We start from the raw sequence: 26,801 nt of genomic DNA, 5'->3' as shown, positions 1-26,801 counted from the left end.
TCAGCTTGCAACAGTCCTGTAGGTGTGCAAAATGTAATAACTTTGTCAAAGTGCATATCTTCTGATTGTTCTGCACATACCTTCAGTCAGTTGTACATCTGTTTGCCTCTGGGGCAGAGTGCTCAGAAAAAGTCTCAGAAAAGCAGTTGCTGTTGGTGCTCATCCTACAGGTTGCAATAAAAAAATATTATTAATTATACCTTTCCCTGAGTAGATAGAGAAAATCTGAACTCGTCTTTTAAATTCTAAAGATACAGGGAATGACCTGGCTAGGATGGTGTAAAATTATTGAAGGTGCTTTTATATAATTTCTATGAAGAATAATGGGCTCTTTTGTAATGGCTGTGGCTATTCTGGTATTTCTGCTTTTCATGGCCTAGGGACAGTGTGGTTAACTGAAATAGCTACATATGCTAAAGTGCATGGAGCATAGGGGGCATGAAAAATATTTAAATACAGAAATGTTTACATCTCCCTCTGCATTAATTCCTCTGCCATGCAGTAGCAGCAGCAGAATAAATCACTTGGGCACTGTTAATGTTGAACACAAAGTGCTGAGTCACCTTTTCTGCCTGTCTTCTCCATTTCAGTGTTCCCAGCAAGCTGCTTGGCCTTACAGCCTGCCCAGTTCTGGAGATCCTAGAACAGATTTGTGCCTTTGAGTGGAGATGAGGAAAGAATAGAATATTTTAATGATCTCTAGTGGCTGAGCTTAACACTTGACTTTGATAGTCATTTGTGAAGGTCACCTTTCCTCTTACACTCTCTGATGAGCTTTATTTTTTTAAAAGCTGGTAGAATGCACTTGTACAGCTTTTAACAACTTTTCCAATATTTTTAAAAAATTGATTATTTTCCAGGATATTAAACCAGGTTCTATTAAAAACTTATAGGAATTATTTTAATTAACTCTCTGAGTAGCTGGGAGGAAGGTTTGTCTTACAAAGCTTGAAGGTGTTAGTTTTTTTAAGCAACTTTGTACATCTTTCCCCTTGTGATGGAGGTTTGTAGGATAGGTTCAGATCTGTGGGGGTTTTTCCAGCTTTTCCAGAGAGTTACTTGAATTTATATTATTCTTTTAAATGAATGCTAACATTACTGATGTACTGAGTGCTGGGCAGTTTCTGAAGAAGGGAAAAATAGATTGATTCCTCAGGAGAGAATGGCCCCCATCTCTTGTTTGGTGCTTTCTGTGGTCAGGAGTGGTGATGCTCAGGACTGACTTCTCCAGCTCCCACAGAACTGCTCAGAAGCTTTCCAGAAATTTAAGGAGCACTGGATCCCAAGTGCAGTAACAGATGCTCCCATGGGCTCTGTCACAAATACTTGTCAACCTGAATAAATATTTCTCCCGTTGAAAATTCTACTTCGCAGAGCAACGTTTGTGTGAGGACTGAAGAGAGCACAAACTAAAATTTTTAATTTAGAAACTAAAATAGGCTCCGCTTCCTGAATTTTATCTTTAGTGCAATTATTCATTTAGGAAAATATCTGTTGTTTGTAGCATGAGATCTGAGCAGCATGCTGGTAAACCCAGGCAGATCAGGTTGGTGCTGCCCAGCCTCTTGTGTCAGCAGCATTTGTGCCGTGTTGTCCCGGCTGAGCAGTGCTCCTCCTGTTCCTCAGCTGCAATAGATTTCCTTCTGAGGCCTGGCTGAGCAGAATATATAGTGCCATGAAGCATGGCAGCTGATAATTCATGTTGCTACTCTGGGAAAATCTTTTAAACTTATAATATCAAAACTTCAAGCCCAATGACATATGCAAGTCTTGACCCAGCTCCCGTGATCAGTCAGTGGAGATGCGGATCCCGCGCTGTTCGACTACATAAATAACAGAGTTCTCCTCTCTGCTCCCAGCTATCACAATCCATCGGCACGGATACGGCGTCAGGGGAAATACTGGGGAATGTGAAGTCATCTCAGTCACAGGATTTTTTTTTTTCTTGCTTTTTTTTTTCTGTGGGGATGTGGCTGTGTTCACTTGGCTCTCTGCTGTGATGTGGCAATAAGTCAGGGACACTCCGAGCCGTGCAGTAATGGTCCAGCGCTGTCTCCGAAGGGCAGTAATGCATGATGGAGCACAGGGTTACAGGGTATGCCAGCATTCACATATTGGTAGGGAACAGAAACAGGTCTGGAGCAGCCTGATAATTTCTTTTTTTATTTTGTAAAATCTGGAGGAGATGAGTGTGTGGGAACAAGCGGATTAAAGTGTAATTGGTCACGTTTGGTTCTGCAGATTATGTTCCAGGCATACGGTGATAAACAGGGACCACTCCATGGGATGCTGATCAATACCCCCTACGTGACCAAAGACCTGCTTCAGTCCAAGAGATTCCAGGCACAGTCTTTAGGGACATCATATGTCTATGACATTCCTGAGATGTTTAGGCAGGTAAGTGTTCTTAAGGCCCGGTGGGTTGGTGTCAACTTCTGTACCTGCAAAACACTTCTGTCACTTGCCACCCTCACTTGTCAGGGAAACAAGTAGCCTCGAGTGGCTAACAGTGGTCCCCTGGGGTCTGTACAGCTATGGATTAAGTCTGTTTGGAAGGAAATTAAGACTCCTGATACACTGCTGCTGTAGTTCCATTAATAAGTCAATCAGCAGAAGCTGAAATGTAAAACATCTTGTGCTTTTTGTTTATGTTTCTTTGTTTTCTTGTCCTGTTACCCAGCCTTGCTAGAAGGCTGGAGAGTGCAGGGGTGATAGTTCCTAGGATAGGGCTCATACATCATTAAATGTGTTAATGAGTTGCAGAATTGATTGTATGTCTGATTTGCTGGGTCTATCCTGAATCACATCATTTGAATTATGCCACTTGTTATGAAATTGCGTTCAGTGGTTTAAATTCCAAAGCCAGTGATATCCACTGAATACTGTCACTCAGACTGGGAGGGATGTTACAGAATGTTCTGTGACTTAAATAAAAATATTTGCAGACTATATTCCTAACAAGAATTTCTCTCTTCATCCTCCAGTCTTTGATTAAACTCTGGGGACATATGAACGACCACGCGTTCCTGCCGACCCCGCCGCTGCCGTCTGACATCCTGACATACACTGAGCTGGTGTTGGATGATCAGGGCCAGCTCGTGCACATGAACAGGCTGCCAGGAGGAAATGAGGCAAGTTGCACTTTCTTGAACATCACTTTCTTTCCATGTCCTGCAGTACATTGTGTTTTGGACTAGGTTTGACAATTGTAATGAAAATTTACCAGCCAGGCACAAAATCTATTCATCCAGTCTTTCACAGATGAAATCTCTCCCCTGAAAATGAGATTTTTGTTTCATTAAAAATTAATAACTTCCATACAATGGGTGTTTTAACCTCCATAGTAAATGATGATCCCATTTCAAACTTGTGCCTGTGCTGGTTTTTCTTCATAATTAAAAAGTGCTCGTTCAGCTATTCCAGGTAGCTTGAGTTTGTATTTGAGAAAGAATATGTTTTACAAGACTAAATAGAAATGTTTTCATTTGCTTAGAAAAATGAAAAACCAATTTTGTGCTCTCCATTTAAATACTCCCCATGCAGTGTTTGTGTGGCACTCTGGCAAGGTGTGTGCAACATCCCCCTCTAGTGAATGATTTACTCGAGACTACCAGGCTGCTACTGCTGCCGGGATAAGAGTTACTCCTTCAGCTGGAGCAGGAGGTGGCTGTGCTGGGCTTTGCCTGCTGTGTTCTCACATTAGCAAGCCACAGATTGCAGCACTGAAATGAGTGGAGAAATAAAGCTAACTCAGAGAAGAAGTGTTCATGTTTTCTGCTTAGGTTAGGTGGGATTCAGTAAGTGAATGTTCCCACAGTAGCTTAAATTTGAACAGTTGCACGTGGTGGTATAATTAGGTTTTTTCTTGGCATCATTGAACTTGCACTGTCCTTTGACTGGATAGCTGACTTCAGATTTGCAAAAGCTGCCTTCAGAAACATCAGTTCCAGTGATGAGAGGAAACAGGGGTTTTCACCACTGTTTACTGCATGTGTCTCATGAGGGGAAGGGTTTGAATATGATGTTTTCAAATTGAACCTAATCAGTAAATGGTGACTCTGGGACTCAACATCCTTGTCTTTTGCTGGCCTGTAGGAGAAGTGTTTTAACAAGTATAATTAAACCTGAAATGAGCTATTCCCTGCATTCTGAGAGGAAGCAGAGGCTGTGGTGCTGTGTGGAAGCTTATGCCATCATCTTTCTCTCTTTCTCTGCTCTCATTCAGCATTTGAGTGGATGGTGGCTGGGGAAATAGCAAAGTCCCTCAGGGACATAGCTCTGTTCTTGCTGAAATTACAAGCACAGAGCTGCCTGGGCATGAACATGTAGTGTTTACTCTGCCAGTATGAATACAAATAGTCTTATTATAAGAGATTCTGTACCCAAAGACCACCAAAAAAAAGATTGGGAGGTTTTTTTTAACCCTTGGTAGACTTAGTTGTGCTCAGTCTGAAAAGAATTGGTGTGTGTGTGGTGTTGGTGTTTGATGCAGAGGTTCAGGCCCTGTTATGCTGATGGGTTGAACCACTGGAAAGTGGGATAAAAGAGGGGAAATTACCATATTCCCCCCATTTTTCAGTCTACCTGCTGAAGATCACTTTTTGGAGGAGGCTGTGGCAGACTGGAACCTGCTTTTTAACAGCTTCCCAGAAGTGAGGTGAGGCTGCTGGCTGCAGAGGTGAAATCCCAGCCCAGAGGTGGGGAGCTCAGCCTGAGGAGGCAGCTCCAGGCTGCTGCATGTGCAGCTGGGATGAGGTTTGAGGCAATGGGATTGACTTCTGGTCAGACAATAGAACTCATTGAGTGGTGAGTGTGGGCAGGGGGAGGAAGAGGTTCCAGCAGCAGGCTGAAGGACAGGTGACATCCAGGGGGTGATGAGCTGCCCAGCAGCTTCATTCCTCTGCACTGCACTCACTTTATCTGGATGAGCTGACTTCAGGCTTTCATGGTTTCATTTGTTCAGCTGAGGAAACAAATTTTCACAAACGTGTGCTCAAGTTTCTCTTTCCAAAGAAGATGGCTGCAGGGGGGGAGAAGGAAGAGACAGGATGCTAGATAAATGCAGAGCATGAGCCTTTTCTTTGTTGAGGCTGCAAGTGGATCCATTCTGCTTTTTATGAGAGTCAGTCTGCATAGCATCAGGGCACAGAAATACAGCATCTTATCTGCCAGGAAGCAAAGATCCTTGGGGTAATCCATCTACGTGGCAGTAGCTGTAGTATTGCATCAGGAGAGGAGAAATGCCACAAGGAGCAGGAGAAAATATTAATTGGGTCTGCACTTCTGCATGTGGCAGTGGGGAAGCCTTCTCAAAGGATGAGGTGTTTCCTTGGCTCTCCAAACTTGTCTGAATTTCCTTAGGAATAGTTTTGTCCTCAGATGCATGTATTGGATTTCAAAATGCCAGCAGCCCATTTACACTGGAAACCATGTTACAGGGGAGGTGGTCCCTAAAGACATGAGTACAGGTTCCCAAGCTGTGCAGTGCCTTGCTTGCCAGCCTTACCCAGAGTTTATGAGGATGGTTTAGACAGATGTATTTTATGAGGCTTTGTTTTGGGCAGTAACCCTTGATGATCTGTGCCCCAGAGCTCCAGAGGTGTGAACTTTTCCCAGTTCAGATGGGTAGGAGTGCTTGGTAAGAACTTTCTAAGTAACTGTGATTAATTTATTGATTTTTATTTTTTTTTTCCCAGCCAAAGCTGATGGTTTTCTGAATCCAAAGTCTTTTGAGAGATTGTACATCATGCATTTTTTACTAAAGATGAATTTTTCTGACTGATATCATTATGGCTTATCTTTCCTGCTGGAGCTGTGCTACACAGTATGAACAATCACAGTTTCTCCATGTGAAAAGGGGTCAAGACACTCTTCCTCTTAAAGCATTCAGCTGTGCTGAGTGCCCTAATTGTTTTAGCTAGCAGGTGAAATTGAGAAACCAGCATAAAATCACAGAGATTGGTAATCAGTGTGTTGAGCTGGATGTCAACAGCCCAAGTTGCAATCCCTGCTCTAATACAGGGCAGAGCAGGAGCTCAAAGCTGAGCTTCTCCTGTCCTCAGAGCCTGCAAGCAGAGTTCTGGGCTCACCTGGCTAACCTGTCCATGTTTTCAGGAAATCTGTGGAATGGGGATTCTCAAGAACTTCTGCAATGTAAGAGGTTTTTCTGTGCTCAGCTTGTGACCACTTCACGTAGCCCACCACCTCATTTGGCAGTAATTATCTCTTTGCTAGCAGTCTCAACAAAGAAGCCAAGGACTTAATGGACCATGAAAATACAACTTGCTATTTATTCCTAGGCAGTGCTTGCTGCTTCTGAGCAGAGAGAGGCTCCTGTGTCTGTCATGGCCACGGGAGGGAGCTTGCAGTGCTGCTGGCCCTGCTGCTCTTGCAGCTCAGGAGGCATCACCATGGCCTTTTTCCAGCCTCTTGCCCATGTAGCCCATCCTGAAGAGCATCTGCTGTTCCTCTGGGCTCCAGACAGCACCCTGCATCTTGCAGCTTTCTCCTAGATGGTTTCTGTTCTGGATCTTTCATGTTAAGGTGGTGAACTGTGTCCTGCTCTCCAGTTACTCCTTTTTTGTTTGGTTGCTTGGGTTTGGTTTTGGGTTTTTTTTGGGTTTTTTTTTTGTTTTTTTTTTGTGTCCTCTTTTGCCTAGTTAGGCTTCCCTGCTCACTTCTGGCACTGTTCTGATGAGCTGTGGTGCTACCTCAGGACTTCAGTGAGCCAACAGCCTTGACTGAGCTGAATGTGCCACACCAAAAAAGTTGAGAACAGTTTGTAAATAATTCTCAAAGCCAGCAGGTATAGAAGGAAGCTGAGGACATCATTATTTTATCAGAAGAATCAAACACCAATAGTTAGCTCCCTTCTAATTCTTCTGAGGAAAGACTAAATAAACTTTGGGACAAATGGGGTATAATTTGTTGTACAAGTATGCACATCAAGACTTAAGCACCAGAGGTGGATGCTCAGCCTGACAGCAGACTGACTTTAGGACAGACAGGGACCACTGGAATTGAAAAAATGGAAAAAAATCCACTTGTAGTTGTTTGCAATCTTGTGCGTTTAAAATGCCTTGAAGAAGAAAATTTTCATATCACAACTTGGATGCTTGGCTAAATTATAACACAAGACTTGTAATCTTTCTGCTAATTTAATTTTTAAAAGTGAAAGACTTTGGTGGCCCAGTCTTTGGTGTTTCTGGCTTCATTTGGCATGAGACTGGGACTTCCTCTGCTAATCCTGAGAGCTCAGTCCTGCTGTCATCCACACCTCTTGCTCTGCAGTTACCTGGCTGGGCTAAGATGGGGAAATCTCTGAATTCTGTGAATGGGGCTGGAGTTCAGAAATCTGTGGCAACTCAGGCAGTATCTCAAAGGAGCTGGTTGCAGTAGCTGTGTGAAGACAGGAGCTGTAAGGCAGTGACACTCCTCAGGTGCCCACTGAAGCTGCCTTTGTTCCCCAGATGAGAGTATTAGCTGAAATCTTGGTGTGAAGAAGGTAATTCCCTCAGCCTGCTGGAGAACTCAATGTATTACTGGCATTCTTGAGCTGCTCACTCTGATGTTTTGCTCTTGCTCTTTCTGTATTTTGACGACCATTTCCCCTGACCCCCTGGCCCCGGGGCTGCTGAGCCCCAACTCATCCACAAGGAGCCAGGAGCGAGGGAGAGGAAGGAGCCTCCCCATATCCATCCATCCATCCCACGCTGCCCTGCCGCTGGCATGCGGAGGCCCTGGGAGCTCTGTCATTTCCCCTGCTGGCACTAGATGTCACAGTTTTTCCTTCTCAGTCGCAGGAGGCTCAGAAATAATCCACAGCCGAGCGGGTGCTGGCCCGCAGCCTTCCAGGGAGGGTTCGGCCAGGTGAAATCCAGGCCAGCAGTGGGCAGAGGACTGCTCCAGCTCTGCTCCAGCTCTGCTCCAGCGGCTCCCTGGATTGCCTGGGGCTGCAAGGTGTAGCTAATGAATTTTATACAAGCAAAGCTTAATAGTTGAACTGCATGTTCTGCTTTGTCACCCCGTGTTCCTGCATTTTATGACAGGCACAGGGTATTAAAACATCCATTGGGCTCCTTACGGAGGATGGTAAGGACTTGAGGAGGACCAGGGAACAGGGATGGCAAAGGCAGGGAAGTAACATGAAGGTGAAGGAAAACACCCCTGCATCTGCCCCAAGCACACACACACACAACCCCACTGCTGCTTTCCCTAGAGGTCACTGTAAAAATTCTTGTTTCTCTTTGGATTTCCCAACCCTTCTTGGCGTGTTCTGGGAACACTCCTGACCCGAAGGCTCTTCTGGCAGTAGGGATGGGTTTAAATAACAGGGAATCTGGACAACTCTTTGTGCTGCACAGCGAGTGGTGCCTCCTCATCTGCCATGCTCCTGAAGCAATCAGAAGGTGATCCTCCCTTGGCAGGATAATTTTAGCCCCTATCAAGCAGATGCTCAAAGGTCAGAGTGAGACGTGGGGGTAGGGATCAGCACAGAGCACATTTTTGTCCTGGGCTGGAGAGAGTTATTTTTAGTACAAGGTGGAATGACTTGTGACAAGTGAGATCTAATACAAATTAGCAGAGGGTCCCCCTGGCATCACTGAAAGCTGATTTTTTTTTTCTCATTTCTGTGCCTTGACCATTTAATGTAACTTAAAGGAGGAGGTGTGTGCACAGGAGGATGGGACTAGGGGGGTCTCTTGAGCTGTGTCAGGGTTGGGATGGACGTGGTCACTGTGTATATGGAGCATCTCCTTAGCTGAGCAGTGGTTGTGTGATTAAGCAGGGATACTCTGCAGTGCCTTGAATTGTTTGAAGAGTTAATGTTCCTGCAGATCAGGATCTCCAATGAGCTGTTTCTCACTCTGCTGGAGATGCTCCTGATCTGTGCACAGGTACATGTGTGCTATAGCAATATTGGAAGTTGAAGATTTGAAAAGATTTTCCTTGCAGAACCAGAGGTTGTGAACCTCTAATGTATACCTCTGAGTTAGAACTTATTGTATTTATTTAAAAGGTTAATTTTTGGAAGGTTACAAGTCAATTTTTTTTCCTGAAATAATAATATTCAGACTTGACTGTTAAATTTCATAATGCTATCAAACACAGATTATTAATTTTGTTACCTTCCTGGTAATTCTGATTTTTATCAAATGTCTACGTTTAAATCACACTTCTAATAAGTGCTTATGGTATTTGTTACCACTTCCCCAAAATTAAGTTTTTGGTGACAGTGTAAGTGCAGAAACTCTCTTTTAGATCTCAAGTTCCAGATATCAGGTTCAAATAATGAAATACCAAATCAAGTGCAATTTGGGGGGATGTTTTTGTTCTCTTTCTAAACACACCCTGTCCATGGTAATGCAGTGGGGTGCTTCAGCATCCTGGGGGCAGTGGACACTGGTTCCCCTCCAGAGCAGACAGAGGTTGTGAAGGGGGAATGGACAACTCATTCCTTGCTTTAACACTGCCAGAATGTGTGTGCACAGCAGGGGAAAAAGGTGCTCTCAGTAATGTTCAGCTTTGGCATTTCATGCTAAACTGTTGCATTTCCTTCCTTATTATAACTTTTCTATGTGAGAAATACTGACATATAAATAGAGTCTTGTTTTTTATATAATACTTTATGTATAAAACTTACATACGGTCCAGATGCAGCAGAAGGCAAAGTTATTGGCAGGGTTCTGTGAGGTCAGTTGTCCTACTCAGAGCTTTTGAGAGACACATTTCCACATCTGGGTGTAAATAACTAACCCAGAGCACGGCGTAAGGAACCCGGGCTGGAGCTTCATCCTCCTTGGGAGAGAAGTGGAATAATCCAACACAGCTGGCACGGCTCCAGCGCAGAAGCTGTCAAATAATAAGCTGCTCTTGTCAACATCAGATTTTCTGTCAGCTGCACTTCTCCAGGAATTACAGATCCTGCTAGAAAGAGGCTTCAAATCCCCTCTGCCTGCACTCCAGCCACCCTTCCCCGTGCCTGCCTGGCTCTGGGAGCTTTCAGGAGGGAGCTCGGGCTCCGTTCCTTCCCCGGTCCCCTCGGTGCCTCTTGTCAGCAGCTGGGGCTGCCACCAGCAGTCAATTTGTAACTGCAGCAGTGTGTGTATTACTGCTCCCATCGATAGCCCAATTAATGTTGAAGTCAATTTTGGTGTTAATTTTAGGCCATGATTAGTGTTGACACTCTGTGTCAAAGTAATGGCGTTTCTGAGCACCCTGAAAACCCACGTTAGTTAATATTGTGTTTTACTGTCTGCTAATGGTTACATTAAGGAGAAGATCTAGTGGGAGAAGGTGTGTATAAAATTATAGATATAGAACTTGGGTGTAATATATGTGTGTCGTGCAGTCCTGCCTTGCTGGGGCTATTCAGGGAGCAAATGACATCTGAGCACTGAATCCTAATCACAGTTTGGAACATCAGAAATAATGATCACTTCTGATCGGGGGTTGTGAATAATTCATCTGCTTTGATTTCCACGTTCTGTCCAGTGATACTTTTCAAACCAAATGTGTTCCTACGGGAGAATAATGGTCCCACTTCTTATGGAAATACCCTGGCACAAATCATTTTGCCAACATAAAAACAGTTAAATAAGACGGTTCCTGCTTTTTTTTTTTTTTTTTTCCCCTCTCTTCTTCCTTGCTGGGTGTGCTGGGAATAGAGCTGTGGCAGGAGAAGCACTTCCACACTGTGCTGGCTCTTAAAAAGAGCCTGTTCTGAGGCCACTGCTGGCTACCATCACCCATTATTGTTCTGACCGTGCTCTTAGGTGATTAGCTCAGCCTGTCTAATTAACCTGTGAACTCTCCTTTCTTTGGCTTGCTGCCGTTAACTTACAATTATCATTTTTAATTTTTAAATTTTTTTCTGAAATAAAAAGCTGTCCTCCACCAGCCATAAATTTAACCAGAATCTACTTTGTTCATAGCAAAAAAATCCTTAGTGTGCCCTGTGACTTTTATTACTGATAAATAGCACAAGAATCTTTGTGTATTGGGGAGGCAAAGACACACAAGTTAATAAAGTGATGCACTTTAATTTTTCTTTTCTTAAACTGCACGTGGTTGCTCCATGTTTATCAGCCATGAACTGTTCCCAAGAATTTTAACTCCTCTGCTTCCCCTGTGAGCTCTGGGTGCTGAGGCTTTGCTTCCAACATGTTGTGATTCTTGTGGAGGTTTCTGGAAGTGTCTTTACATGTTTCTATCTTGCAGTTTCATGAGCTGACAGGTATTTAGCAGACACAAAGCCTGAGCATTTCTCCTGTTGCTCCTGTGGTTTGTGGTCATCTAATGGTGCTTGAAGCTTCCTGGCATGGTCCTGGCTGACGGGATCAGGGGAGCTGCAAGGACATGACTGGTTGGGCAGAAACATGGAAATTGGTGTCACTTCTGTGCTCTTTTGGAAGAAGTTTATGGTGCAATTTTCAAGACAGTATTACCTGATCTTCCCTGGGCGGTTCTGTCAATCACTGTAGTGGATTTCTGAGGTGGTATCAGAAAGATTTGGTAAGCACTCACTTAAGGATTTTAGTTAATGGATCGAAAGAAAAACATCTGCAAAATATGGAAAACAGAGCTGTAGCAGGTGGCAGGGGATAGGTGGGCATTGTCTGGTTCTTGGGGGCTGATCTTGAAGCCTTTGATTTTAGCTTTTCAGGCTTCTTAACCTGCTGCTTCTAATTGCAAGCTTGTCCAGAGCTGAGGGTTAGAACAGAGACACAATATCCAACCCCTGGCATCTCCTTTCCTGCACCAGTAAGGTCAGAAGGACAAAGCATACTTTTCTTCTCCTCTTTTCACCTTTGTTCTCCCTTTTTCTTTTCTGAAAGTCCAACAGTAGAGGAGCAGAAGCCTGAGGAACCTCTCTGGCTGTGTAGCTTTGTTTGAGATGAATTAGGTTGTGCATCCAGACTGGAGTAGTTGTCTGTGTGACCCCTGCTCTCTCTGCACACACACTTTTGGTCTTTCTGCCTGACCAACAGCTGCATCCTCTTGTTTTGCAGCATCACAAACTTTTCCCTTTCATTTTGCATTAATACTCATATCTTAGCCAAGCATCCCACTGACTTTTAGGGATTTATGCTCCTGTCTTTAGGGCTGCTGCAGTGTCTCTCTCTTCCAAACACTGTGGTTGGATGCTGAGATGTAACTGTAAATCTGCAAATATTCAAAGGCAAACAAATTAATCCCTTAGACATGTCAGTCAGAAAGCACTGGATGAAAGTGAGAAGGTGAACTGAAACACCATCACTCTGTTAACTTGCAGCCTCAGCTCTCAGAAAGGGGAGATGCAAGGGAAGGATCTCTCAGTAGACAGTTGTAATATTTTTGGATTGCTGCCCACTTTACTTCCCATGACCCTTTCATTAATTCCTCTGCCTTTTTATTTTTTTAATGAGCCTATTAAGGCATATCCTGCTGCAGACGCAATAAGATGCTGATTGGATCTCAACTGTGTATTGTGCCATTCTGCTCTGGATTAAATGGCATATATCTATCTGCTGCTTCTCCCCTCTCCCCCTCCTGCTTTAGTTCATCATGTTCAGAATTCAGAGGCTCCACAATGAGAGTTTGAAACCCTCCTGATTGCAGCGGCTGTGCAGTCGGCTTGAGGAATGTGTACTCAGAGCTTATGATCCTTGGGCAAGCAGAGACTGGGTGATGCATGTGGCTTTCAAGGGACACTGCTATTTCCATCTGTTAATGGCATTCCAGGATGGCCAACTCCCCCGTGCAGGGACAGGCAGCAGCTGAGAGACGTGAGATGCAGGGGACAGATGTTGCTGATCTCCATAAGATGGGCCAGAAGAGATCAGCTGGTGATTTTAAAAAGAAAAATATGCAGCAAAAAGCATTGCTTTAGCCAGGCAGGTTTGGAATGAAACTGCTGTGGTATTTGTGAGGGAAAAAGGGAAGAGCCAAGGGAGTGAAAGGAAGGAGAGGAAAGAAAACACAAAAGGAGGTAGTTGTGAAACAAAAGGATTATTAAAATGAGGGCAGGGTGAGAGTGAATGAAGATGATGAGGTTCTGGGGTGCTGTCTGGTGGTCAGGACTCCTGTACAGCACCACATCCATCCTCATCCCGGGAGCTCTGGCACAGGGAATAAAGGCAGCACCCTGTTAGAGGGGTGTTTGCAGGATGGGCTTTGGAGCTGTGACAGATCCCTGAAGGGGAGGAGGCAGGGGGGGCAGTGTGAGTGTCTTGGGTGAGATGAGAGTGAGGGAGGATCTGCTCCAGTGAGTGTGGAAAGGACCAAGTCCTGCCAGCTGTGCTCTGCACTGGCAACGTGTCTCAGAGCTGCTGCTGCTGCAGTTCCCAAGGAAAATGCACAAAGTGCAGCACACATAAGGAAAATGACCCTGTGTGATTGACATCTTGAACACAGATACTTAGTTTTTGTTGTTCTCTGCTCTTTGGTTGCAGGTTGGCATGGTGGCCTGGAAGATGACTCTCAAGACCCCTGAGTATCCCGAAGGCCGTGATATCATTGTCATTGGCAATGACATTACATACAAAATAGGTTCTTTTGGGCCTCAGGAGGACATCCTGTTCCTGAGGGCTTCAGAGCTTGCTCGAACACATGGCATCCCCCGGATCTACGTGGCTGCCAACAGTGGAGCCAGGATTGGTTTGGCTGAGGAGATTCGGCACATGTTCCATGTAGCTTGGGAAGACCCAGATGATCCATACAAGGTAAGAAGGTGCAGGAAGCAGAAACTCTGCATTATCACAAATTAGTTTTATTTTTACAGGGCCTGTTTTAATAGAGGTGAGGGTAAATGTTTGCCAGACTCTTAGGTCCAAAGTTCTTCTTGGAATTGGATCTCTTGGGTAGCAGGATTGGCATTCAGAATTAATTGATGCTAAATGTTGGGAACACCCATGGCCTCAGCTGGAGTGCCCATGTTAAGAGAGGATGTTGTCACCATCTGGAATGAAATACTGCTCCCCCAAAACTTGCTCTTTGGAAGGGGATCAGGAAGGGGCTACAGGTGGGGATGAGATGACTGAACTGCTTCTCCCTGCAGGGATACAAATACTTGTACCTGACTCCTCAAGACTACAAGAAAGTCAGCGCCCTGAACTCTGTTCACTGCGAACACGTGGAGGACAGCGGTGAGTCCAGGTAAGCACAGACATGGCAGGATGAGAAGTTTTCTGTTTCCAGAAGAGGCTGAGTTCACAGACTGGGAAGCTCTGGGAGAACAAAGGGAGGGTGCTGGGTGTGGGGATCCGTGTGTGTCACTCGTGTGGTGGGCAAGGCAGTGGCTCTCTTCAGTGGAGCACTGAAGCACAGGCTCAAATCCTCTGCTGAGCCAAGGCCTGGAGGAAAAGACAGAAGCCAGAGAGTGCTGAGTAAGAAGGGCCTGAGCTAGGAAGGAAGGCATGAAAGAAGGGAGTAAGGAGAAGGTAAAAGCCTCATTGTAATCTCTTCTCCTGTTTCTTTTTTCGTTTGACTGCATTCTCTTTCTTACCCTTTTTCCTGTCATCAGCCTGCTCCTCACATCCTGTGGGAATGACAGAAGAATGTTTTTCACGGGCATCCCTCTCCCTTGGCATCTCCCCTTTGCAGTATGTGGGACTGTTCCTGCAGAATGAGCCCCTGTACAGGTCCTGGCTGGCTTTTATGCACATTACTCTTTGGAGCCTTAATGATATTTAGTCACTTTTCATTTTCTTCGTAGCAAACTGATTCAGCAAATCACTGGACCTTGTGACTCAAAGGCTGTGTGTGTCTCCCTCAGGTATAAGATAACAGATATTATTGGAAAGGAAGATGGACTTGGAATAGAGAACCTCAGAGGATCTGGCATGATTGCTGGAGAAACATCTTTAGCCTATGACAGTATTATCACCATCAACTTGGTAATCCCCTGCTGCTTTCTATTCTTCAAACTATTGTCTATTTCAGCTAAAAATCCTGCAGTGATATCCAGAAGATCCATCTGGGATCATACTTCTGGTTGATGCTCCTGTAGGCTTTGAGCAGTGCTACTTGCACCATTTCAGGTCTGGGTGCCTTTCAGACTAAATTTAAAACTTTTTTAGGAAACGAGTCATTTGGCTTCATGTTTGCTCAGTCTGCAAGTTACTGCTTCTCTTTTTTTTTTTTTTTTTTAACATAATACATATGTGTCCAGATACTGTGTTTTACAAAAAAAATAGATTCTGGAATTTTGCAGCAAGAGAAGATTTTATAGCCTCGTAATCCAGACATGACTAGTTTTATCTAGATGTTTGAATCAATAGGTTTTGGCTGTTTGGTAAGACAGAAATCAATGTGATTTTTTTTTTTTTTTTTTTTTTTTTTTTTTTTTTTTTTTTTTTCTTATTCTTTTTTCTTATTTTTTTCTCTATTTTTTTTCCCTTAAGGTTACATGTCGGGCAATTGGGATTGGGGCTTACCTGGTTCGACTGGGGCAGAGGACTCTCCAGGTTGAGAACTCCCATATAATCCTGACTGGCTGTGGAGCCCTCAACAAAGTAAGTTCTTGCCTTTTAGTCTTTAGAGTTATGTGAACTGAATTGGTGTTTCTGTGAGTCTCTGTTCCTGTCACTGTGCTCTCTCCCTTTTGCTTTCTTCCCTCTTGGGCTCCTCCCAATCAAGGAGAGCAGACCCAGGGCAGCAGCTGTGAAACATCCCATGCCTTTGCATTCTTCTTTCTTTTTCTCAGTGCTTTCATGCACCTGTTTTTCTTGACAAGAACATGGCATCAGCAGCCTGAGGTGCTGCTCCAGGCTGGCAGGGCACCCAGGCAGAGCTGAGGGCTTGAGCATGACCCAGATGAAAGGGAAGAAGGAGAGCAGATTTTATCATAGGTTGTGTGCAGTGACTTAATGCCAGAAGAGGAGAGGAGAAACCCCCTGTCTGGGCAGCATCTTCTCCCACCCACTGTGTATTGTGACAGAGCAGAAGGGGCTGGTCACAGGGTCTGGAAGGCCATGTTTCAAAATTCATGGGCCAGAATCACCCTGGACTTGCAGCCCCACAGCATTGCAGTGCTCCTGGGGGAGCCCTGACACCTGGGAAGTGTGGATGGGGATTTCCAAGGGGTCAGACCTGCTGGAAATCTCAGCTCGGGGGGCAGGGAGGGAGGATCAACCCGGGCTGTAAGAAAACTTACTGCTTTCACTCCTAAAGTGGCTTTATTTTTTTTTTCCCCTCACCAGAGGTGGTTTTTCTCCCTTGCTGCCCCGAGCCTATTAATATCCCAGCCTCCAGCTCCTTGTCTGTAGCAGACACAGCTCACAGCCAGCTCTGCTCTTGTCCCTCTCACTGAGGGCTTTGTTTACGTGGGAGTTGGGATTGTGCGGGCGCCAGTGCCCTTCCCCATTGTGCAGCTTTGTTCTCAGGCACTCTCCAGCACCTGGGGTGGTTGTGCTTCAGTGCAAGCTGCGTTTCAAGGAGTGCCTGCCTGACAATAGGAGATAAAAGGAAAATAGTCTCTCGTTGAATTATTCCCCTGAATAAAGGGGGCTCTGCGAAAAATGAAGCATTGATCCTATCAACTCTAGGATGCAGCACCCTCAGTTAGATCTCTTACACACATCACACACCTGCATCAATGGAAGGAAAAGAGGCATTTGAAGATCCATCCTTTAAAAAGAAATTGAGTCAGTTTAGTGCTTGCTGAAGTGGAGTAAGTTGCCTGGTTCCAGCTGTCATTTGTTGGGGATCGGGGCCCTGCAGAGTTTCCCAGATGGCAGGGCCAGTCTGTTTAGGCTTGCTCTTCTGCTCTCTTCTTCCCAGGTCTAGCTGCACTCTACCCATACAGTGAATGTTTGTTTTTGTAGAAGTAGATAAATCTCACTAAATTTTAGGCACTTAAAAATTAAGGGTTTAGTCTAAATTAAGCATCTGACATCTGTCAGCAGGCACAGGCAGAAGGAGATGCTTTCTGGTGGTGACTTAGCCCTTCCCAAGAATTTCAGTGGGCTGAATAATCCCATGTGTCCTTTCCTTTCCTCCTTGCTCTGTTGGAAAAGAATATATTGTTACGTAGGCACTGCCTAAAGGTCAGGCAGAGGAGGAACCTGCATCCTATCCAGCTTTCCCAGTAATCCCAGACCCATCACTAAGTTTGCCTGTCCTTGAACAGTGGGAGCCTTGTGTATCACTCCAGAAGGGTCTCATGGTGGAAAACCTATTGTAGATTCTCTCTGTGGAGTCTTGCTGGTTCTTGTTCCCTTCGAGTGGCTGGTGAGAAGAGGCTGTGCAGCAAAGGGAGTGCTTTGCTTTGGGGCAATTAGAAGGTCACTAATCCAGCTGGCAGGGACTTGAGGAAGGATTGCGACGGAAACAAAAATAAATCAATGGAATCATGCCTTGCATGGCATTTGGAACTCAATGTTTTCTAACACAGTCGCATGCAAATATTTCTTCAGTTTTTCCCAATTAGGTGGCAGAGATTTGGGACAGTTTTTCCCATTGCTGACTTCTAAATACAAATACTCTCTTTGCAGAGGGTGCTGTACAAAGCTTCCGTGTAGCCTCACGGCTGCCTACACATCTTCTTCAAAATGTCTTCTCCCTGCACGAGGAGAATGTGCAGTGCAAAAATGTTTCTGCAGCAGTGGAGACAATTAGGCTTGCAGAGAGGCTCGTTCTGGAAAGTTGTCTGTTTGGGTTTTTTTAATTATTTTTTTTCCCTGTGAAATACTGGGTTCTTTTTTAATTTTCAAGGGGAGCAGTGGAGGACTGTGACAAACATTGCCTTGCAGCAGATCTGTTGCTGCTCTGGTTCATTATCATTATGTAAAACCAGCCTGAGGGTTTAGGTTTAGAGGGAAAAACCAGACTGTAGCCCATAACTTAGCTGATGAGCTCAAGGTCAGTATCCTTTCTAGCTGGAGCTGGTGTTTGGTGCTGGAGGCTGGCTCTGGGCTGTGTCCGTGTTGCTGCTTTGTAAGTAGAGAGCCATATCCCTGTAAGACACCTGGTAGCAGGCAGGTTTAAGGATTCTCTCAGCCCCGTTGCCTGTCAGGGGTGACAAGAAGCTGCACAAGAGCTGCACAAGGTTTCCCTCTGCCCTGATGAAGCTGTCTTTGTTTATAGCCCAGGCCGAGGGGCGCGGGCAGGGCCCGGGGACAGGGGGTGACGCTGGGCGGTGGGGACGTGGCTCCGCGTGGGGGGCACGGGGGCTGCATCTCATCTGTCCCCCTTTTGTCTCCCCCGTTGCATTTCAGCAGGGGGTGGAGAGGTGGAAATGACATTTCATTCCTCTCCTGCGAGCGTGTGCGCGCGCCTGTGCCGAGCCCGCTGACCCCCCTGAAAATTGAAATAATGATAATGCGCGTCTCCTGACTGCATCAAAGTATCAGCACATCAAAAGCCAGGAGGCATGAAATGCAAATGATAAAGTGAAAGCAGATGGATTGTGCATGATCGCCTGATGCCCAATGAATTTTAAAAGGTGCTGGTTCACATGGGGAGAGGGGCTGAAATAAACACGTTATCCCTGCAATTTTTTTTTTTTTTTTTTTGTTTTGTTTTGTTCTTGCCGCTCACTCCTGACAATATTTTTTCACACTTCAGTGAGCAGCCACTCCATCTCTCTCTCCCTCCCTCTCTTTCTCTCCCTCTCTCTCTCTCTTCCGCCGTCTACCTCACACACGTCTCGGGTCATGTCGCCGCAGCTCCGGTGGAAATAATAAGATATAAACCACGAGGTTGTTATTTGCATAGAAATAGCATGGAGCCCCAGGCAGCATGGGAGAAGGACATAGAGATCATTTGTCTAAAATTTTAATGAAAACTTTTGCTGAGGCAGAGATTTTTTTTTTTGATTTTTTTTTTTTTTAACTTTTCCCTGCCTCCCCCCTCTTTTCCCACCCCACACCTTCCTCCACCTCCCTCAGCTCCCTGTCCTCGTCATCAGCAGAGCACGGGGTGATTTCCTAGGAGAGGTGACGTGCTGCCTCCATGCACTAACAGGTTAATTTCCATTGGTTTTCTTTGTAATAGCACTAAGAGTGAGGAGCCCAACGCTCCCAGCGTATGCATTGCTTGGATGGTTCAAGCTTCCAGGACTACATTTCATTTCAGTCCTCACAAGGATGTTCCCAAGTCTGTTGCTGATTTATTTTTTAATTAGTTTGCTCCTCCTTGTCTTTTGTGTTTCAAAGAAATCCTGTTTTGTTCACATTAACAAATCGTGGCTTTCGGTTGCATGTTCTCTACGTACTCATGTTCCAGGCTGTTTCTAAGGGAAGTCAGATTTTGTAGAGATTTTCAGGAACTGCTGCTGATTTGAGACACTTTGGATGGTTATAGAGATGTTCAGCCTGGTGTTTCCAACAGCTCTTCTGAGTGAGGATGGACTGTCTCACATCTTGCACTCCACAGCTGGGCATCTAAAGTGGTCCTCACCCTGAGAGATGAAGGGAAGGTTTTAACCATCAGACTCTTCTTTTTCCTTTCCCTCCTATTTAGTTTTATTTCTCCCCAAAACTCTCCCTGTTTGGCCTGCCCAAAGGCTGCATCACCCTGTCCTCCAGTGACCCCAGGCCCCATGGTACTCTGCTGGTGGCCTGGTTGGTGAAGAACATCCAAGTGTGAGCTTGACAAAGGAGTGTGTGTCTGTGTAGGGAAAGGAGCTTAGCAGGTACCTGCTGCCAGCCTGGTCTTGAACCCTCAGTTCCTTTGTATTTGCAGTGGTTTTGAGCCACTCAGACTGAAAGTATTTGCCAGCAGTGGAGCACTGGCAGGGCTGGTGGCCCCATCCTCAGAATTTCTTTTTGTAGAGGTTTTTTGCCTTCAAAATGATCTTAACCTGAACAATGTGTCTGTTTGTATAACCTATTTGAGACCTGCAAGAGCTCAGGAAGCAGTTTACCAGGTGAGCACTGCACTGCTGCTGGCACTGAGGGGGAGAAGACACTTTGAGGAACAGCTCTAAGAGAGGCTTGGGTGAGATGGGCTCATCAGGAGGCTCATCAGCATGTAATTATCTTAAAGAACTTCTAAGCCAAGCAGCAGCACATGTCCTGTGACCTTCCCTGAGTACATCTTCAGTAGCTCAGAGGCTGCTTGTGCCTGGTGAAGCTGTAACCATGGGAGGTGCCATCCTTGCAGCACTTGTTGATACCACAGACCATAATTGCTGCAAGGATTGTTTTGACAGTGTTGAAAACATAACAGCCCCTTTGCATGGGGCCAAAAGAGAATATCTTTGGGGCTTACATTCAGTCCTGCCTGCCAAAGCCAGTGCTCAGCTCAGCTCCTGCTGTTTAAGAGGTCCATGGGTGTAGAGCCTGGGGCAGGTTTGCAGCTGAGCTGTGGGAGTTGGACTGATGCTGTTTGGGGTTTTTACTTTAAAATATCAAATGTAGAAAGCTCTTTTTTTTTGAGATTCAAGGCAGGGATGGCTCAATATCTGCTTGAGATGACTCCAGTCTCAGGATTAGATCAAAGCAGTCATGTGAGAGCAATCATGTGAGTTAGAACAGCAAGTGCCATCCCTGTCATTCAAAGAAGCATTATAATTATTAATGCATGATATGAATCTTTCTGTAGTGGCACAGCAAGACTATTAGGAAGATACGTATGGGCACGGGGTGTTTGAGAATGCTAATCAAAGAGGGGCTTGGAAATGTCAAACAGAAACTGACACTTCAACAACATTCCCTGTCAGGCAGCTCCTCTGGTGGATCCCACCAAGGTTACAGCAGTGGGGGAGCAGGAGGGGCTGCTCTGCCATGCCCTGGGTGGTGGCTGCAGGTGATGGGGTGGGGGTCAGGGTGGTCTCATGGGGGGAGGTTGGTTCCTGCAGCTCTCTGAGAACCTTGCTGGGGTTGGAGGTCTCCATGGCTCACAGCCCAACACAGCCAGCCTGGTTTGGGACCCAAGATGAGGGCAGAGCTCTGGTAAGGTCAGTCTCAGTTTGGCCAGAGGAGGAGAGGACAATTCATGACTTTTCCTGCCAGCCAGGGGCATTTGCTGCTGGGGGGGTCTGGTTGGTGGCAGTCTTGGGAGCACAAAGGTCTTTGCTCTTTGTAGAGAAATTAATGTGAGCAGGATGGATGCCTGGAGTCTAGATGAGTGCAAATAAACAGCCAGCACCCTCGATTTCTGCATTTTATTTTTAATTGCCTTGCTTTAAGTGGTGATATTTGTGTATTGTTCCCATTAGAGACAATTTACGTTCCAGGCATTGCATTATCAGTCCCTTTATGTTTGCTTAGGGAAGAAAGTCTAATAGATTTCTGTTTACCTTTTTTTCCCCCCTCCTTCTATCATTTTTAATATGGATCTTGATCAGTTTATCTATGGGGCTGGTGCTTGTGCTGTGGGGGCTGTGTGTGTATTTATTCCTTCTAAAGAGGACTTGAGCACAGTGGCCTGTGTTCTGCCTATCAAAATCTCCTCTCCTACTTTCCAGGGACACTCCACCACATTCTAAACCCTGGATGTGTTTCATGTAACCAGGATTGTATCCCAGTTCCTGGTGATCCTCCAGAGTATCTTATTACTGGGGCATTAAGTCTGGTACCTCAGGTTCCACCTGGAATAGGAGAAGGCACTTTTCAGACGTGTCCCAAAAGTCATCCTGCCCTCCCCTCTCTGGAGGGGTCTCCAGGGAACATCAGGGTGACCTTCCTGGGGGCTTTTTCTGCAATGGATTGCAGGGGAATTATCTATCATTCCAGACACTTGAGTGGGAACTGGAGAAATGGTGTTGGGGAACTGTCACTTGACTGGTGGTGAACCCTAAACCCACAGCACATCTCCTGGGGGAAGAGGTACCTGCTCTGCAGCCTGTGCCCTTGGGGGGGCTCTGAAAAAGAAGGTGACCCAAGGAATGACCAAAACAAGATCTCCAAGTATCCTGGAGACAATCTTTGCCAATTCACAGGGCCAATGTCTAGGTTAGGGACCCCTGGCTGAGGCAGGAGGGATTTATGAATGTTGGCACAGGGTAGAATAGGAGGCTGTAATTTTAGTTTGCAAAGTATGTGGAGTCCTTTTGATTTACCACTGACTGATGGAGTGACCTTGAGCAAAACATGCAGTCTCCCTACACAATTCCTAGGCAGGAATTTTTTGACAAGACATTTTTCATTTGAAAATGCCAGTTCCCTGAGACTGGGACTCTTCAGGAAAAACTATCATTTTTGATAGAGTTCTCCTTTAGAATTTTTTGGTCAAAGGAAAAGTTCTTTTTTTTTTTTTTTTCCCAACTGACTTTTCTTTCCAGATATGAAAATGGTTTTTTTTTACTTCTAATACCCACAAGAAATATTTCAGAAGTCAAAAGCAAACATCCTGACCCTGTCTGGTGTTTGTTCAGATCTCCAGATTGCAAAACTTGATTTTCTTCTGCACTCCAGAATTTTTCAGAGGTGATTGCAAGATGGAAAAACCTTTTCCTTTCAGTACCATTTCCTGTTGTTATCTGCAAACAGAGAGAAGCCTCTTTTGCATCTGCTCAGCTCTGGAGCCCTGCTCCCTTTGTACTGGCAAGGTGCTTGGGGGTCTCCAGGCAGAAGGTGCTGCAGAAGGCCAGCTGCAGTCTCAGTGTCCATCTGGATGCTCTTCCCCTGCTGCCTCCGAGGTGAAGTGCAATTGCTTTTCCCCCTTCCCCCTCTGATCTCACCAAATTAAAGCAAGAAAAAGAGTCCACCAGCAAGACCTGCTTCTGGATTTGCAGTCTGTAGCCATCTCCAATAACCATCAGGCTGTCAGCTTCCCCCCCACCTCCCCCTGCCTCCCACCTCCCCCATCACTCACCAAAGGAAAAAAAGAGCTGGAGCCACAGCTTGAAATATATCATGCAATAGTGTATCATGAATTTCTTGTGAATCACATTGGTGAAGCAGGTTTATTTATTTCTGAGACTTTAAATCAATACAAAGTAGGTCTCTTAGTTCTGAAGCTGGGATGGAGTGTGAAAAAATGAGCCCATTGTACTCTTAAAACTTTGGGGAAAGGAGATGACAGCTATATAATTCCATTTACCAGGCACTAGGGGCTTTAATGTGAAGGTGACAGGGAGCTCTTTGTGCATTTAGAGCACCATATCTTCTAAATAAAAGATCTGTAGACTTGATAGTGGAGTATAGCTCTGACTTTAATAATCTCCAAGCATTAGACCGAGCCAATATGTTCCCAAGCCAGGAGGGTCCCCCTCCGAACGCTCGTAAATTAAAAGTGCAGGAACTGCACATGTTCCTGGATTAGAAATGCAAGAGGTGCTCTTGGTCTCCAGGCAGAGAGGAGGTGTCTGCTCCTGCCACCAGGCTGGAGCCTCAGGAGCACAGCTTTTGCTGGTGTCCTGCCTCATCCTGGGGCTCCTGGTCAGCCTGTTTTACCTTCTCATGGCACACAGCCGAGTGGCTGGGATGAACACTGTAAAATCTGTTGAGGCTTGACTGCACATAATAGCAGTCAGGTTTTAAGTTCCTACATTGTGTTTTCTGATGAGACATTCATTCTCATCATTTCTGCCTGTTTATGAAAAATAGGCTATTTATAGTATGTGCATGTGCCTTTTCTGCTTCAGGTTTCTGGCAGATAATATAAATTGTGGGATGGGAATTGCAATTATTGAAACTATTCAGATAAAAATCTGGCACTTATATTTGATATAAACACATGATATGCTCTGAATAATAACAGCACTTACGTTACATAATGATTCCCATTCAAGCCCTCTGCTGTCATTTTTTCAGATCTTTCCCCTTTGATGAAACACAGGAGCCAAGCCAGACTGCAGCCAAGCCAGCTTTGCAGCCAGTGTCTCAACCAACTGGCAGCTCAGGTTCTGAAAAGGAGCAGAGAGAAAGCAGCTGGTCATCATGGGTTTAAGTACTAGAAAATTATTAATATGCATATACCATGCCTATAAACCTGTTGAGGATGGCTTCTTAGAGACTGAAAAAGCTGCTAGAATCCTGCCTTTCCTTTGTGCTTGCCAAAAGCTCCTCTGAAGTAAAAAAAAAAAAAAAAAAAAAATCTGCCCACTTCACTGATGGCCTCGTCCTGTTGTTGAGGTGTGGGCACCCTTGAGGGGTTTGTCAGCAGCAGCCCAGGGAGGGGAGGCTGAGCTGCTCACCTCAACCTGGGTCTTTAGTGACCAGGAGGCTTTTTGGTATGAAATAGAGGAGGAGCAGGTGGTGGCAGTCCTGCTGTGTTGGTTGTGGTGGCATGTCAAGCTCCAGGTGCACAGAAAGATGGCTTCTGGCTTTCTGAGCTTTCAAAGGTTGGAAAGAATTTGTATTTAAAGCAAATTTTCTGGCACCAGAAGCTTTCTGGCTGGTGCTTCACTGTTCCTGGCTGCTCTTTTTTTTATCTGTTTTTGCCATCAGATTAAGCACAGTCTCAGAAGTCAAATATTGCCAATATCCAGGTGTATGTGTATTGTGTCTCTCAGCTTTAAAATCCTGGAACCTCTTCTTTCCCAGCCCTGTGGATGGACCTTTCCTGAGCTCTGGGCTGCTGCAGCTGGCTCTGGTAGCTGCAGCTCTGACTGCTCCCTGGAGTGCTGGTAACCTTTCTGCTCGGGAGGGTCTGCTTTGCAAACTTAACCCTTCCCTGCACCTCCTTGGTTGTTAAGCAGGTGCCTTCTATAAGCTGTGAGCTGGGGCTGCTTTCACCTCCCAACCTCCTGCACCTCAGTGGACATCCCTGGCAGACCCAAACTCTCAGAACTTGAAGTTTACCATTTTACAGATGCTGGTCATGTCAGATACAGATTATCATAATTTCTCCCACGATTTTGTTCCTAGCTTTACCTGCCTGATGTAGCAACATTTCTGACTCCCCTCCTGCTGCCCCTGTGTCTTCTTGAGGAACATCCAAAAATCCTTTCCTGGCAGAAGCATCAGTTTTGGACTTCTCCAGCAGATGTATTCCCTTTCACTCTTGGATATTTTCTTGCAGAAACATTTATACAGCAATATGCATTGCCCCATTTAAGGTTGTTAATTGGAGATTGAATTACTTGTCAGCCTTTAAAAATGTAGTCCTCTGAGGTCAGAGATGAGGTGGTTAGCAGAGCTGAATGGATGAGCTGGCACATTCATTTTTTTCCCAAGCCCAAGGATCATTGTCTAGGAGCTGGCTTAGCCCTTCGGTGCCTCTTTAACCCCCGGCATCCTCTGGCTGTGGAACCAGAGTCGGGTCGGGGACCCAGCACCCAGCAGGACCCCTGGAAAGCAGCCCGATGCGGGGGGCTGCTGGCCGGGGAGCAGTCTGCCTTGCGTCGGGGCTGTGCTGCAGGCAGGGGCTGATTTAGAGGCGGAATGTGCCCGGCTGGCAGGTCCCGGGTGCCGCACGGCCCCGCACGGATCTCTCACAGCCAAACGCGGGCGGCAGCGCTGCGGGGGCAGCTCGGAAACGCAGCCTGGGACCGCGCTGCCGCTCCTGCCAGACCCTGACAAGGAAATACGGCTCCGGCTCGGGCTGCAGAGGGATTTCGTTTGCACAGCCCCTCACAATGCTCTGCCACTTCACTGAAATGTCGGGAGCGCTCGGGAAAAGGAACTGCATATTTATCTTGATCTCCAAAAAGGGATTTAAGGGCGAGAGCGGGCGGTATATCAGTGTTTTCATTGCCTGTCAGCAGTGCTAAACCCGAGCTGTCTGCACTGGCTCCAGATAAGCAGCAGCAGAGGCCCATTTTGCATGTACATACGTTTGCATTAGTTCATAGATGGGGAGTTTAAATCCTCTTTATTTTTATTTTCCTCTGTGGGAAGCATTTAAGCCGGGCTTGAGCCTGGCATCTGGAGGCCTGTGCTTTTCCTTGAACCTAAATCTATGCTTCTTGTTCCTACCGTGCCTTTCCGTGGCACTGAGTTTGTTAGAGGAAGATGAAGGTGTTGGAGCTCAGGTGGGAGGCCCAGGGACATCTGTGCAAAATCAGAGTGCTGACACTGACTCCTAACTTTTGGGGGCAGCCACACAACTTCTGTGCCTCGGTTTCTTCTGCGCGTAAATCTCGAGTGACATCTGCCTCATGGAGGGCTTTGTGAGGATCTCCCAGTGCTTGTAAAACGCTGAGTTTTGTGAAATTCCAGACCACTGGGTCTTTTCTCTGAAGGAAAATAAATTTGGAGTTAGGAAATGCTACTGGTCGGGCAGTGCTTTAGATGGGCACAGCAGCTCCCTGACCCCAGCTGTCATTATCCAACGTCTTGCAGGAAGGAAGCCACTCGGCCCGGTGTAGTTTTATAACCAGACCAAAATTTCCTATTTTCGTCTCCCTTTGTCACCTTCTTGCTTTCAACCCAAAATCCTGAGAAATGGTGGAGTTCCTCTGTGCTTTGGGCGAGATGAGCTGTGTCCTGAGTGCTCACTGTAGGATGTGGGGATGAAGCCAGACCCAAACATCCCTTCCCTAAGGACCAGGAGCTCCAGCTCCTCCCCTGGGACAGCCCTTCCTCCACTGAGCTGTGCTGGTTGTTTGGTGGGGGAGACAGGTTGTTTTCTGTGTGTTTGAGGGTTTGGTTTTGGTTTGTTTCTTTTTTTTTTTTTTTTTTTTTTTTTTTTTCCAAGATCTAAATGAAGCAGGTATGTAATGCCCTCTGTCTGTTAGAAAGACTCAACCCATAAAAATAACAAACGGCATGTATTTGCTAGAATGTCAAAGTTATGAGTTTATTTTGTAATGATGTGCTCCTGCCTTCATGAGGTAAACTGGCCGTGGCAGAGGTGTTATTAGTAATATGGACTCAGTGGAGCAGAAAGCTGAGTGACCGAGAGATCAGTGTATCAGTCAGTGAGAGGGCAAATGGAAAGAGACAGCAGGAGAATGAGAAAAGAGCCACACTGCCCGGGCTGAGATTAGA

At 45.8% G+C, this 26,801-nt stretch overlaps 1 protein-coding gene across 18 annotated transcripts in view; it reads left to right on the top strand.

Moving 5' to 3' along the window:
* The window catches only part of ACACA (acetyl-CoA carboxylase alpha), a 114,609-nt gene that overhangs the window by 64,535 nt on the left and 23,273 nt on the right, over positions 1–26,801 (top strand). For all 18 annotated transcript variants that reach the window (XM_071765117.1, XM_071765107.1, XM_071765103.1 and 15 more), the window contains 6 exons: positions 2,242–2,397; positions 2,985–3,131; positions 13,434–13,703; positions 14,039–14,136; positions 14,756–14,876; positions 15,384–15,494. In XM_071765117.1, the coding sequence (XP_071621218.1) occupies positions 2,242–2,397; positions 2,985–3,131; positions 13,434–13,703; positions 14,039–14,136; positions 14,756–14,876; positions 15,384–15,494 (903 nt within the window). The remainder of the gene's footprint in view (positions 1–2,241; positions 2,398–2,984; positions 3,132–13,433; positions 13,704–14,038; positions 14,137–14,755; positions 14,877–15,383; positions 15,495–26,801) is intronic.

This window comes from Heliangelus exortis, chromosome 21, assembly GCF_036169615.1.
Source record: "Heliangelus exortis chromosome 21, bHelExo1.hap1, whole genome shotgun sequence".
In the NCBI taxonomy this organism is placed as follows: Eukaryota; Metazoa; Chordata; class Aves; order Apodiformes; family Trochilidae; genus Heliangelus; species Heliangelus exortis.
The sequence above is the reverse complement of the archived record's forward strand: the minus strand, read 5'-3'. Positions and strand labels throughout refer to the sequence as shown.